Below are 13,707 nucleotides of genomic sequence, written 5' to 3' on the forward strand. Positions count from 1 at the left end.
ACTCTTCTGAGCCTGCATCTTGTCATTTGGCATGTACATGATGTGCTGGAATGTCCCCTATAAGCAGCTGCTTCTGGACGTCCTGACTTCCCAGAGCCTCACTCCAGACTCTCCTTTAGGCCTTCGATGGTCTAGTGCGTGTCTGTCCGTAACCTCTGAACTCCAGGTGTCTGCAAGTTTGTAGCCCCCTTGTGGGGCTTCCCTGGTAGCTCAGCAGCTAAAGCCCCCTGTAGCTCTTTGGAGGAGTCTGGCACTTGACCCTGCCTGAATTCCAAGTTATGTGAGACAGAGGCTAGTGACTCTGCCCTTCAAATGTCCTCCGACCAGATTAGAACAGACCTATGCAATAACTTGGGGCTTCCCAGGTGGCTCAGCAGTAAAGAATCCATCTGCCAATGCAGGAGCTTCAGGAGACATGGTTTGATCCCTGGGTCAGGAAGATCCCATGGAGGAGGAAGTGACAGTCCACTCCAGTATTCTTGCCAGGAAAATACCACGGACAGAGGAGCCTGGCCGGCTACAGTCCACAGGGTGGCAGAGTTGGACACGACTGAGCAACTAAGCAGCATGTACATAGTAACTTACAAATAAAGTGTGTTCTGCTCCCTCCAGTCCAAAGATGTGGGAACTGGATTGCTGCTGCTTAAGACCAAGTCTGCCACTGCACCAGGCAGGAGGTGAGGGTGGATGGAAAACACCACACTGCTTGCCTCAGCAGCACGTATACTAAAAAATTGAAATGATACAGAGAAGATTACCATGATGAAGGGGAAAAAAAAAGGTCAATTCTCATTCTGTGCTCAGCAAAAATACATTTTGAAATTCAAGGCAAGATAAAAACTTTCCCAGATATACAAAAGCTGAAAGAATGCACTACCAATACATCTTTCTGACCAGAATTGTTAAAGGTAGAAATCCAGACAAAGTCATTGACAATAGCACTAAAAAAAAAAAAAAAAAAAAAATTAAGGATAAAGTTGACAAAGTACATGTATGTCCTGTACACTGATAACTGAAAAACACTGCACAAAAATTTTAAAGAAAAATAAAAGGACAAATATATTGTGTTAATGGATCAGAAGGCTAAATATTGTTTAGATGTCAATTATCCCCAAACTGATCTATAAACTAAATGTAATTATAATCCACATCCCAATGGACATTTGAAAAATTATATCTGATTTTAAAATACATGTGGAAGTGAAAAGAAAATTGAATAGTTCAAGCAACTTTGAAAAAGGAAAGCAAGTTCGGAGGATGTACACTGCTTGATTTCCATAGTTACTATAAAGCTACTCTAAAAAAAAAGAGGATATGTGTATGCTTGTAAGTTAATACACTAAAGTCAAGACATGCAGAAAGTAGGCTATATTAGTGGTTATTTCTGAGAATGAGAATTTGACTATATGAGGATTCGACAGAACTTTCACTTTATTTAGAAGGTTTGACTTTTTTTTTTACTAGAACACCATCTGTGTATATTATTTGAATAATTATAAATACACTTGAAATAAAATGGAAAATTTAAAATGATCACCCCCTGCCCCCTCCTCCCCAAAATCCCCAAAAAAGTTTCCTGCCACTTTGGAGATGGCTTTTCCATGGTTGGCTGTTTGCCACATCACAAACCATTGTTTCCAGAACTCTTACAAAGCTGGTGTAGATAACTTCTGGTTGTTTTCTTGATGTTTTTAGGTAGGAAGGAGAGTTTGGATCTTCTTAGTCTGTCTCTGATGTTAGAGTCTACGGAGTTTGTAACTACCCAAATGATGCCAATTTTCCCCATGTTTCTCCCCACTTTCTGGCATTTCATTTGCCAGACAGCCTAAGGAATGAAAAAAAATTAAAGAACACATTGTTTATTGTCTGAAAGTTGAGTTTTATCCCCCATTGTGTTATAAGTAACATACTAAATCCTAATAGTTCAGGCTCAATGAGAGAACTTGCACATAAAAATATTTATAAAATTTTTCTGACTTGGGTAATGCTTATATAGAATATCTTATGGTGCTATGTTTGATTTCCCTGTACAGTGGGTAAATATCTTTAAATTTTTATATACTTCAAGTATCACATTTGATCTCGTCATAAAATTGTTTGCTATCAATTTAAAACAAGGAATAGTGGTTTCTGCTTTTTAAAGTACAATTTAAAATATCCAGTATCATTGCCTTCATTTTTAAAATCCTATTTTGGAGATTTCTTATGGTTTTCATTGTCAAAGAATGATCTTTCTCTTCTGATAAAATGTAATATGTGGACATAGGAATTGTCTTTGTGAAGATAATTTTCAACATTGTGTTGATTTAATCAACCCAATTAATGTAATTATGAGATATCCTCACAAGTAGGTTTCAAAGTTGGTTTTTACTTTCAATTACCTTTTCAATTAACTAAGAAGTGCTTCACGGCTGAAAATTTGTTCAAATAAGACCTTTGAGAATAAAGGGTCATTTTGAGAGAATGACCAACCAAGCACTTTTAACGAAGAAAGAGTAAACGTTACAGAGATAAGGTGTTTTAAGTTTTTGACAGCCTGTAAGAACATGCCAAGAGCTATATTTAAAATAGATAGTCAACAAGGGCCTACAGTATAGCACAGGGAACTTGGCTTAATATTCTGCAATAACCTAAATAAGAAAATAATTTGAAAAAGAATGGATACTGGTATGGGGATAACAGTATCCCTCTGCTATACACCTGTAACCAACACACCATTGTTAATCAACTACACTCCAATATAAAATAAAAATGAAGAAAAAATCATGCCAAAATAGTAAAGGCCACATGAGATGATAACTGCTAATATCATGATAAACCTTCTAGTGCTTGTGTTTTGTGAATATTTTTGATTATTCCATTATACTTTTTATGTTTCTGGCTTCTTAAAAAAATAAGTATTGCATAATAAAAATGATGCAAACTCATTATTCAAGAATATAAACATTGACATGAAAGTACAAATAACAAAATACGTATCATCCCCAAATTATATCAGTCTGAACTATCACAGTTAAATGTTGTTTCTGTTCTTATGATAGCAAAATTTCATCATCCACACAGCTTCGTGTCCCAAAAGATAAAAGCTGCGTTTGATCTTTCTATCAAAGCTGAGGTTTCAAGGTGAACCCCAAGAACTTCTACTCACAGTGGCTTTTCATTTATAATTTCCAGGTCTGCTCACTCAAATTATCAGTCCCCTTATATCAGAATTGAAGGCTTTTAATAAGAATATTTGGGTTTCCCCAATAGCTCAGCAGGTAAAAGATGTGCCTGCAGTGCCGGAGACACAGGAGATGTGGATTCAATCCTTGGGTCGGGAAGATTTCCTGGAGAAGGAAATGGCAACCCACTCCAGTAATCTTGCATGGAGAATCCCATGGACAGAGGAGCTTGGCAGGCTATAGTCCACAGGGTCACAAATAGTTGGACACGACTGAAGGGACTTAGCACACATGCATTTTCCCCCCTCTCGTTTGATATTTGATGCGTCTATTTCCCCAGGTACTTTTGAACTTCTTTCCAAGTGAGCCAGCTGTAAAAACTCTACACTCTCTTTCTCTCTCCACTCCCTACTACTACTGGCTACAATGAAGGAAGATACTCAGTCTATCTTTGAAGGGAGGGTAACACTCTTGGATACAATAAATAAAGTCATCCATACTGGGTCAGCATCATTTTGAGTGTTACCACTGTCACTCAGCCCTTTGGTATTTGTGTGGGGAGACTCCCAGGGGCTAGTTGTGAGTAGTTTGAGCAGAAGGTCACACAATTATATCCAGAGCCCTCAACTGAAAAAATAAAATACAGGGCTTCCCTGGTAGCTCAGAAGGTAAAGCATCTGCCTACAATGAGGGAGATAGGGGGTTCAATCCCTGGGTTGGGAAGACCCCCTGGAGAAGGAAATGGCAACCCACTCCAATTATCTTGCCTGGGAAAATCCCATGGACAGAAGAGCCTGGTGGGCTACAGTCCATGGGGTTGCAAAGAGTCAGACGTGAGTGAGTGACTAACACTCACTTACTCCAACTGAAAACCATTTTGTTCCCATGAAAATGCCCCCAAACAACTTGCATTCCACATTCAAATGTGAGTGGGATCAACAACCAATCCATGTCTTAAGGCCATACCACAATTATTGTCTTATCAAAATCTTTGCTCCATAATGTCCCCAACACCTGAGGCTCCAAGCCGACTCCTGCATGCCTGGTGTACCGAGCATATGGCTGAGAGTGGACTTACATTTCTGTACGTTTGGGGTTGAACTGGCTGGTTTAGTGTGCTCAGTCTGGGGAAAATGAGGAGCAGATATCACTGGAATATAACCAAGCCTGAGTTTCATTAACATAAAGAGATACAACATGTTAACAGCATTCACTGGAAGAAATACATATCCTAAAAGCATTTGGGTCCAAGAAGTTATAAAAGACAGCAAAGGGATGATGACATACAGATATATATATATATATATATATTTTTTTTTTTTTTTTCTATTTGGAGTCGTGTTGGACTCTCTGCAACTCCATGGACTGTGGGTTGCCATGCCCTCCTCCAGGGGATCTTCCCAACCCAGGGATCGAACCCAGGTCTCCCTCACTGCAGGCGGATTTTTCACCGTCTGAGTCACCAGGAAAGTTTAGTGATAATCTATTTCTGAATGTAATTATCGTGTATGACAGCTTCCAGCCAAACGGCCACTTCTTTTTGAGTTCAAACTGTGATTTAACATATGGCCACTAGATGGCAATATATATCGCTAAATTAGATGATTTTTCACAGGTCGAGTCAGAGTTCCACAGGGCACAATTTTCATACAGAAGGTTTATTTTAAGCTAACTGAGTGATTTACATCATTTAAGATACATGAGAAACTTTTAAAATAAGCCAAAACTGTTGTTTCAGGAATTTGATGGTATTTTCAATGTTAACAAATATTCTGTATTAATAACTAATTGAATTGGAATCTCAGTATTTGTGGGGTCAAATGCCAGTTTTGCATGTAAAAGATATTATAGATCTTGAAATGTAGTCTTAATGATTTGGTTCATATGTTCTAAGTCAGCGTTTCTTTCTTTTTTTTTTTTTTAAACATACACATTTAACTTTATTTCATCATTGCCATTTAAAGCTTGATTTTATAAAACATAAAAGACATTCTTAAGAGTTCTGTATCACAACAATTTGAAAAGTGGGAATATCCACAGCTTTATAGACTCAAGTTACATAAATTAAACTCAAATAATTGGACATTTTTTCAATACAGAAACTATACAAATGAAATAAATGACAAGAGAATGCAATAGGAGAAATATGTCACTACTTATGGACTATCATTAGTTACTTTCAGGATGTAAATGAAGATTCTGAATATTCATATTTCTTTTGTTCTATTTCATATTTAAATATTTCTCTACATTCTGAGTCAAGCTACTTGACCAAAAGTCTGATTTAGCAAGGCATTTAGCAAAAGTTTTTCCACCTATGGTTACTACCTCCAAAGGAAGTAACACTGCAGTACTGATGCAATCTGTGCAGTAACTTATGTCAACCCTCTGGAAAGTCAGATAGGTACCAAAAATGGAACAATTTTGCACAGATTCAGTTAAGTATCATGTTAAGTTTTCCTCATCTAAAAATTAACCAATGAAATAAAACATACCAACTACAGTTGATCTGGTAGGAAAACCACATTTGAGAGTTACAAGTACGTTATTGTCCATATCTCATCCTCAGTCATTGACAGGAATTGTGCAGGCTACCATGCTATTTACTTTGTGAATTGTGGTAGTAAATGAACGAAGACGAACTTCCTCAGAATTGGTAATGAACTGTGGTCCCGACTCTTCCCATTTTTCAGGTACAACCAGATCTTTGTCTGTACAAATAAGGAGATCAAATGAACAAGAAACTTCCAACAGTGGCAGAAATGTTACTGTAGCTGTGATCTGTCTGACCACTGAACAGATTTCATCTTGGATAGCTTTCTGAAACTTTTCTCTGGGTGCACTTTTAGTTGATCCACATTATTTAGGTATTTTATGAGCTCAGGATCAGTAGTTACAAGCAAGGTGAGTCCATATTTCTGCACCCGAGTAAAGGTTTCCGATGGATATAAGCCACGCTGATATAAAATACTGTTGATGCCAAATGAGAAGAACTCGGCCACGATCTCGGCGCTCCCGCGCAAGGTGATGCCTTGCTCCCGGGAGAGCTGCAGCGCCATGGCCAGGCCCACGGATGACGGTACACCTAAGTCAGCGTTTCTTAATGCAGGTTAATAGCAGGGTTTAAAAAGCTGGATTTATAAACGGTGAAATAATTGTTTTTTGTGTGACTTTTCAGAGACTTCATGTGTTAATATGTATTCTTTCTTTCCAAAAGAAATCATATATAATATGCCTCAAGTAGACTTCCTCTTGAGAAACATTTCCTTGGGAAGTAGTACTTCACAATATTCCAATGAAAATGCTGTTATGTAGGCATGTGAGTAAATAGGAGATACATGTAAAGCAAGGAAATATAGAATGGAGATTCTAAATTTAATTTTAAAAAATATTGCAATTTTTAAGCTTTAAAGAATTACCTGAGTTCTTTAAAAGTTCTCATCACAAGAAAAAAAAAAATGTAACTCTGTGTGTTGATGGATGTTGACTTTCTGTGGAGAGCATTTTGCTATATACACAGATTTTGAATCATTTTGTTGTATATCTGAAGCTATTATAATGCTATATGTCAGTTATATCTCCATTCATTAAAAAAAAAAAGGTGTAAACTCTCAAAGAACAGCTTGGCAGCAAGAAAATATATGGCCAGTCACGATGGTCTAAGTGGTCCAACTCGTGGGGGTGGGGGGTGGGGCGGCGTGGCACTCAGAGCTAAGACCCGAGGGAGAGCTGACCCAAGCATCTTTGATAAACAAAGGCATCCAAGTGGAGGGAGAAGAGCCAAGATAATGAGGAAAATGGCTCCCAAACAGAAGAGAAACAGTTAGTGGAAGACCCTCTGAGGCATCCTGAGACTCAGGGTAGGGGTGGGTGGGGGGAAACCAACAATCCCTAAAACTCACTGGCTGGTTCATCCAGTCTGAAGATAAATTATATCCGGTTCTGCAGAAGATAATGGGACTATTAAAAAGCCTGTGTTAACGAGCCCAAATCACTTGATATACTCCAAAAGGATTTTTGTACATTTTACTTCCCTCTTTATGAGCTAGAGACACGGAGCTGAAAACAGGAAACCTGGAATGGGTTTTTAAAAAGCAAATTCTCAGGCCGTTATGGACTTTTCACATTTTCTTGTGAAGCTCTCCTATTTCTCACTACAAATTCATGTTACCAACGGGAACACTACAGTATGAAAGATTCAGCTATGGTTTCTGCTGGACTAAATTGAGAAATTACTTGGTAAAGTGTGACCGCAACCACGCGCGGTGGGACTAAATACCACACAGGTTTTCGCTCCGAATAAATCTGTTACCAGTTCCATGTGTTAGGCACGAAAGAAGTCACGCCTGATTAATAACCTCTGGTGGGTGCTTCTGAATTAGGAATCAATTTTGATTTATCGTCCTATGCTGCCATCCGGTGGTTACTTGAGAAATGAATAAAGTGGAGAAGTGTAATGTTTAAATAAATGATTTGAGCTATCTGCTTCTGTGAAATAAGAGAAATAAGAGACGCAAGCACGCACGTGCCTTCTGTCTCCAGGAAGAATGATATTGATGGCATTCCTTCATATATTTTCTCTCTCTTTCACCCCTCAGAGATAGGCTGAGTTTGAAATAGTCACTGCATAATGTATGAAGGAGACAAATCCTCAGAGGACTTAACAGTTCTGAGAAATAATTGTCTCTTCTTCTTAAATATTTCTACGGGGAGGGGGAGGGAAAAGGGACATCAATTTTCACCTTAATTTTGGTTTGATCAGGAGAACTCATTTCTTTTTGAGCAGTTTGTCTAAACTAGGTTCTGAAAAATATCCATCATATCCATATGGTAATGAAAAAGCTGAAGCCCATCAGCTGAGAGCTGGGCTGATTTATTTTGGAACGTGAATCCTGCAGGTTTTATCTTTTTCTTTTTATCTTAATGAAACATGGTACTATTATGCAAGTGGCCTGGCCATTACCTGCAAAATAATCTACCCTGTAATGGAATGAAAGTCTGTCTGAAGCAATTCAGTGTAGAAACACTTTCATTTATTCACAGTGGATAATGAGTTATCTTCTAAAAGAAGGGTAGCTTTTGATCACTTGTTTATAAATTTAAAACAAATTACTTGCTCTTTCAGAGTTGCAGCTAATGAAAAGATAATTTAATGAACATTCTATTAAGGATCATCTTAATAATCATCTTACCACTGTATTAATTGTCAAACCAATTAAAGTCATTAGCCAGTAAACCCTAATCAAGAATTTTTCTGTTAATATTTCTGTTTTACATAAATAGATACGATGAGGTTTAGTATGTAGATCAAAGTCACAGAAGAAAACAGAAGTCGAAAGAAAATGAGAATTCTAAACTATTGATTCAGGTTTATGTTAAATTATTCATTCATATAGCCATTGATACTGCATTTTAAAAAACATTAAATTTTCTTATTAAATATTTATATCTGGCACCTCTGTGTTAAAACAATTACAAATCATGACTTTGCCTAGTGAAAAAGAAAGCCTTGATGCTAACTTGCTGAAGTTTATTTTATCCCATTTCTGCCTTCTAGTTACCTACTAAATAAGAATATTATCTGTCACATATTGTGTTGAAAATCTAATTGTGTAGGATATTACCACTAAATAATCCTTTTATCTTTGTATTGCATGTTGAATTTAGTAAACATTATATTAAAATGTAGCTACCTTATCAATTATAAGTACATACTTACAGTCATCCATTCAAATTAATTTCCTTCTGTAGGAGAAAAAAACAATATGCACAACAAATCAATGTAAAATGAAAAAGGTAAACAACAGCTTGCTAAATAAATAACATAAAACAATTCTCCATCAAAGCCTCAGTAATTACTTTTTGGAACAGGCTGCCCTTAATACAATAATTAATTAATTTTTCCAAGTGAATTATGCAAGCCAATATATTTTCTTCATTAATGTTTTGTTGAAGTAATTAAGTTTCATTAATGAATAACAAAGGAGCATTTGGGTCTTTATTCTAACTGATATATATTAATGTGCTTAACTTGAACTAAATGTGTTTCCAGTATATAATCAAATTTGAATCAATCAAGTCAATTTACCAGTCAAATATCCTTTTGGAGTTCCAGCTGCTTCATGTGAATGGCTCGTCACAAAGAACAAGCAGAAGGTGACCCAGAAGGCTCCGTGGTTCTGCAAAATATCTCAATAATTCCTAATTACAATCCGTCTGATTTTCTAAAGGAGCCTATCGGTGCTTCACATAGAACTCCATTATCTCATCCTAACCATGAGGGCTTCCCAGGTGCATTAGTGATAAAGAACCTGGCTGCCTATGCAGGAGATGTAAGAGATGCAGGTTTGATCCTGGGTTGGGAAGATCCCCTGGAGGAGGGTATGGCAACCCACGCCAGTATTCTTGCCTGGAGAATCCCATGGACAGAGGGGCCTGGCGGGCTACAGTCCATGGGGTCACAAAGAGTCAGACATGACTGAGTGACTAAGCCCAGCACAATGATGATGCATGTGACTAAAAGCTTAATCAGTATAAAATGTTTATTAGCTAAAATGAAAGTTCCTACCCCAAAGAAGTAAGAGGATAGATTTTTTTTTTTTTTTTCTGCTGATGGTAGCTCTTTAAGAGTATCGACATGGGCAGGTATTATTATTCCATTTTCATGTGGAAATGTGGCCCATAAATACTAAATGTGTCTGAAGAGCAATAAAGCTCATCATATTTACATTTCAAGCTGTCTGTATGAAAACAAAAAAAATTATTGGCTACTATCTGATATAATGACATCGTGACCTATGGTCTCACTGCTGGGAGAAGGCTGGACCCTAAACTCTTGTATAATTGGGGGAATATCTGAACAGAAACACTAAGACACTAAAACATTAAAACATGCAGGTACTTGCATTGTCCATCAGTTCCTCAGTCCCCAGAGGGGCCTGCAACACCAGTGGTATTTCTCCATTTTCTAGATTCTTCAGAAAGCAATCAACTTTAGATATCTCAACTTTCTATTTCCTAGTTTCATATCTTTGTAATGAGACCATGTTCACTTAATTATAGGACATCACAGAAAAGATGGTAGTGTATCAGTCACTGTTACACTTCTGAAAGAGTGATGAGTGTTTCGAGGTCCATTTAGGCAAGCTCGAGTAGTTCACGCTTTGTTGTGTTTACGTTGTAACATTTATAATGACAGGCCATCTGGATGAAAAGTAAAAGTTCTGTGAATTAACCAGATGTGTCCAAGTCTCTAAATTTTCAGCATCAAAAGACTGAGTGAATTTTTAATCTTACAATAATTAGCGTTCTTGCTTGAGTGAAAGATGGAAGATTATTAATACCACTAATGGACAGCATCAGTCAGATGCCATTTGGCCAGTATCCCTTGACTGTTGTTGTTTAGTCACTAAGTCATGTCTGACTCTGTGATTCCATAGACTGCACCATGCCAGGCTTCCCTGTCCTCCACTGTCTCCTGAAGTTTGCTTAAGTTCATGTCCATTGAGTCAGTGATGCTATTTAACCATCTCATTCTCTGCTGCCCTTTTCTCCTTTTGCCTTCAGTCTTTCCCATCATCAGGGGCTTTTCCAATGAGTTGGCTCTTCGCATCAGGTGGCTAACGTATTAGAGCTTCAGCTTTAGCATCAGTCCTTCCAATGAACATTTAGGATTGATTTCCTGTAGGAAAGGCTAGCTAACAGAATTTTGCCAAGGAAATGCACTGGTCATAGCAAACACCCTTTTCCAACACAAGAGATGACTCTACACATGAACATCACCAAATGGTCAATATCTAAATCAGATTGATTATATTCTTTGCAGCTGAAGATAGAGAAGCTCTATACAGTCACAAAAACAAGACCTGGAGCTGACTGCGGCTCAGATCCTCAGCTCCTTACTGCAAAATTCAGGCTTAAATTGAAGAAAGTAGGGAAAACCACTAGGCCATTCAGGTATGACCTAAATCAAATCCCTTATGATTATACAGTGGAGGTGATGAAGAGATTCAAGGGATTAGATCTGGTAGACAGAGTGCCTGAAGAACTATGGACAGGGGTTTGTAACATATGTACATGAGGTAGTGACCAAAACCAGCCTGAAGAAAAACAAATGCAAGAAGGCAAAGTACATGTCTGAGGAGGTTTTACAAATAGTGAGGAAAGAAGAGAAACAAAAAGCAGGGTAGAAAGGGAAAGATATACCCAACGGAATTCAGAGTTTCAGAGAATAGCAAGGACAGAGAAGAAGGCCTTTTTCAGTGAACAATGCAAAGAAATAGAGTAAAACAACAGAATGAGAAAGACTAGAGATCTCTTCAGGAAAATTGGAGATATCAAGGGAACATTTCATGCAAGGATGGGCACAATAAAGGACAGAAACAGTAAGGACCTAACAGAGGCAGAAGAGATTAAAGAGGTGGCAAGAATACACAGAAAAGCTGTGCAGAAAAGGTCTTACTGATCCAGATAACCACGATGGTGTGATCACTCACCTAGAGCCAGACATCCTGGAGTGTGAAGTTAAGTGGGCCTTAGGAAACGTCACTACAAACCAAGCTAGTGGAGGTGATGGAATCTCAGCTGAGCTATTGAAAATCCTAAAAGAGGATGCTGTTAAAGTGCTGTATTCAATATGTCAGCAAATTTGAAAAACAACTTGTGGCTGCAGGCTGGAAAAGGTCAGTTTTCATTCCAATCCCAAAGAAGGGCAATGCCAAAGAATGTTCAAACTACCATTTGATTGTGCTAATTTCACATGCAAGTAAGATTATGTTCAAAATCCTTCAAGCTAGGCTTCAGCAGTACATGAACTGAGAACTTCCAGATATACAAGCTAGGTCTAGAAAAGTCAGATGAACCAGAGATCAAATTGCCAACATTTGTTGGATCATGAGAAAGCAAGGAGATCAAACCACTCAATCCTTTGACTGTAAAGAATTATTAACATTATAATTATGAGATTTTCCAGGCAAGAATACTGGAGTGGGTTGCCATTTCTTTCTCCAGGGGATCTTCCCGACCCAGGGATCGAACCCATATCTCTTGTGTCTCTTGCATTGGCAGGCGGATTCTTTTCTGCTACACCACCTGGGAAGCCTGTCATGAATGTTTGAAAATGTCCAATTCATCAAACTGTGCAGATTAAATATTTACAGTGCTTTGCATATCATCTATGCCTCAATATAGCTGTTAAAAGAGCAGAAACAATTACAAACACCACGGTCCATTTGGTGAACTGCAAACAATTCAGTCGGACTGTGATGCAGAAGAGCACAAGGGGAGGAGAGGTTATAGTGAGACATGACTTTGGCTGAATGAATTGGGAACAGATACTGCAGGGTGTGTCTGTCATGCTTTAGGGTATGGGCTTAGTGCTGGAGTCAACATTAACTGCTGAAACACAGCTTCTAAGAAAGATCACTTTATTGCGAATAAGGAGAATTGGAAAAACAGAAGACTGAGAGACCATTTAGGAGATTATCATGTTATAATAATCTGTTTAAGGGACTTCCCTGGTGGCTCAGTTGGCAAAGAATCTGTTTGCAATGCATGAGACCTGGGTTTGATCCCTGGGTTGGGAAGAACCTGTGGAGCAGAATGGCAATCCACTCTAGTATTCTAGCTTGGAGAATTCCATGGACAGAGGAGCCTGGTGGGTTATAGTCCATGGGGTCGCAAAGAGTCGGACAAAACTGAACGACTAACACGCTGACAATTTCACTAAAAAGTCTGTTTGAAGGGTGATGATAGTTTAAATAAGTAGCTGTCAGTGTTGGCTACACAGTAAAACAATTTGGGGAGTTTTTAAAAATGACTGATTCCTGAATTTCACTCTAGTGAATTATATCAGAATCTCCAGAGGTAGAACCTGGTGTGGGTACTTAAAAGAAAATTTCCAAGTGTTGTGATATGCAGCTCATTTTAGTTAGGTCCTGGAGTATGATTGTGGGGGTGGAGGTAAAGAGTGGGAGCTGGGTTAGAGAGTTTTTAAGGTGTGAATTGCAGAGCAATGCTACTAAAACTTTACATAAGAATAAACAAAGGATCTGGCAAAAACTTTAGGTTCTGATTTGCTAGGTCTAGGGTGAGGACTGATATTCTGCACCTCTAACAAGCTCTCAGCTGTCTTCAGACCATTTTTTTGTGGAGTAAAATGACGTATTTTATAGGGCACAAGAGGAAGAAAGTGAAGGATGGGTTCTTATTTCAGACTACAATGACTAAAGGAATCTGGTAATAAAAGTTTAAAAGTTGAGATAAAGATCATGAATTCAGTTTTGAGCATATTGCATGTAATGTACCTGGGAAAACTATGAAAGAACATGCAGGTTTTAGAGCTTGAACTAGATATCTGGGCAGGAGACAAAGATGTTTACATCATCAGCCTCTTGAGAGTTGCTGAAACAATCAGAGTTGACAGAAATACCTGGATAAAGTGTGATTTGTGGTTATAGCCAAAGATGGAGTCCTGAGAGCTATAAGAATGGGATGGTGAGGGACAGGTTAACCACCAAAGGAAAATAATAGTAAGATTTTCTAA

At 38.1% G+C, this 13,707-nt stretch overlaps 1 protein-coding gene across 1 annotated transcript; it reads right to left on the reverse strand.

Annotated features, from left to right (window-relative positions):
* Positions 1–5,083: 5,083 nt before the first annotated feature.
* Positions 5,084–6,243, reverse strand: LOC102265441 (mitotic spindle assembly checkpoint protein MAD2A). Its single transcript, XM_005901035.3, is given in 2 exon segments — positions 5,084–6,007; positions 6,010–6,243. Coding segments are annotated over 2 exon segments (492 nt in total). The 5' UTR covers positions 6,224–6,243; the 3' UTR covers positions 5,084–5,729.
* Positions 6,244–13,707: the final 7,464 nt, after the last annotated feature.

This window comes from Bos mutus, chromosome 24 (assembly GCF_027580195.1).
Source record: "Bos mutus isolate GX-2022 chromosome 24, NWIPB_WYAK_1.1, whole genome shotgun sequence".
In the NCBI taxonomy this organism is placed as follows: domain Eukaryota; kingdom Metazoa; phylum Chordata; class Mammalia; order Artiodactyla; family Bovidae; genus Bos; species Bos mutus.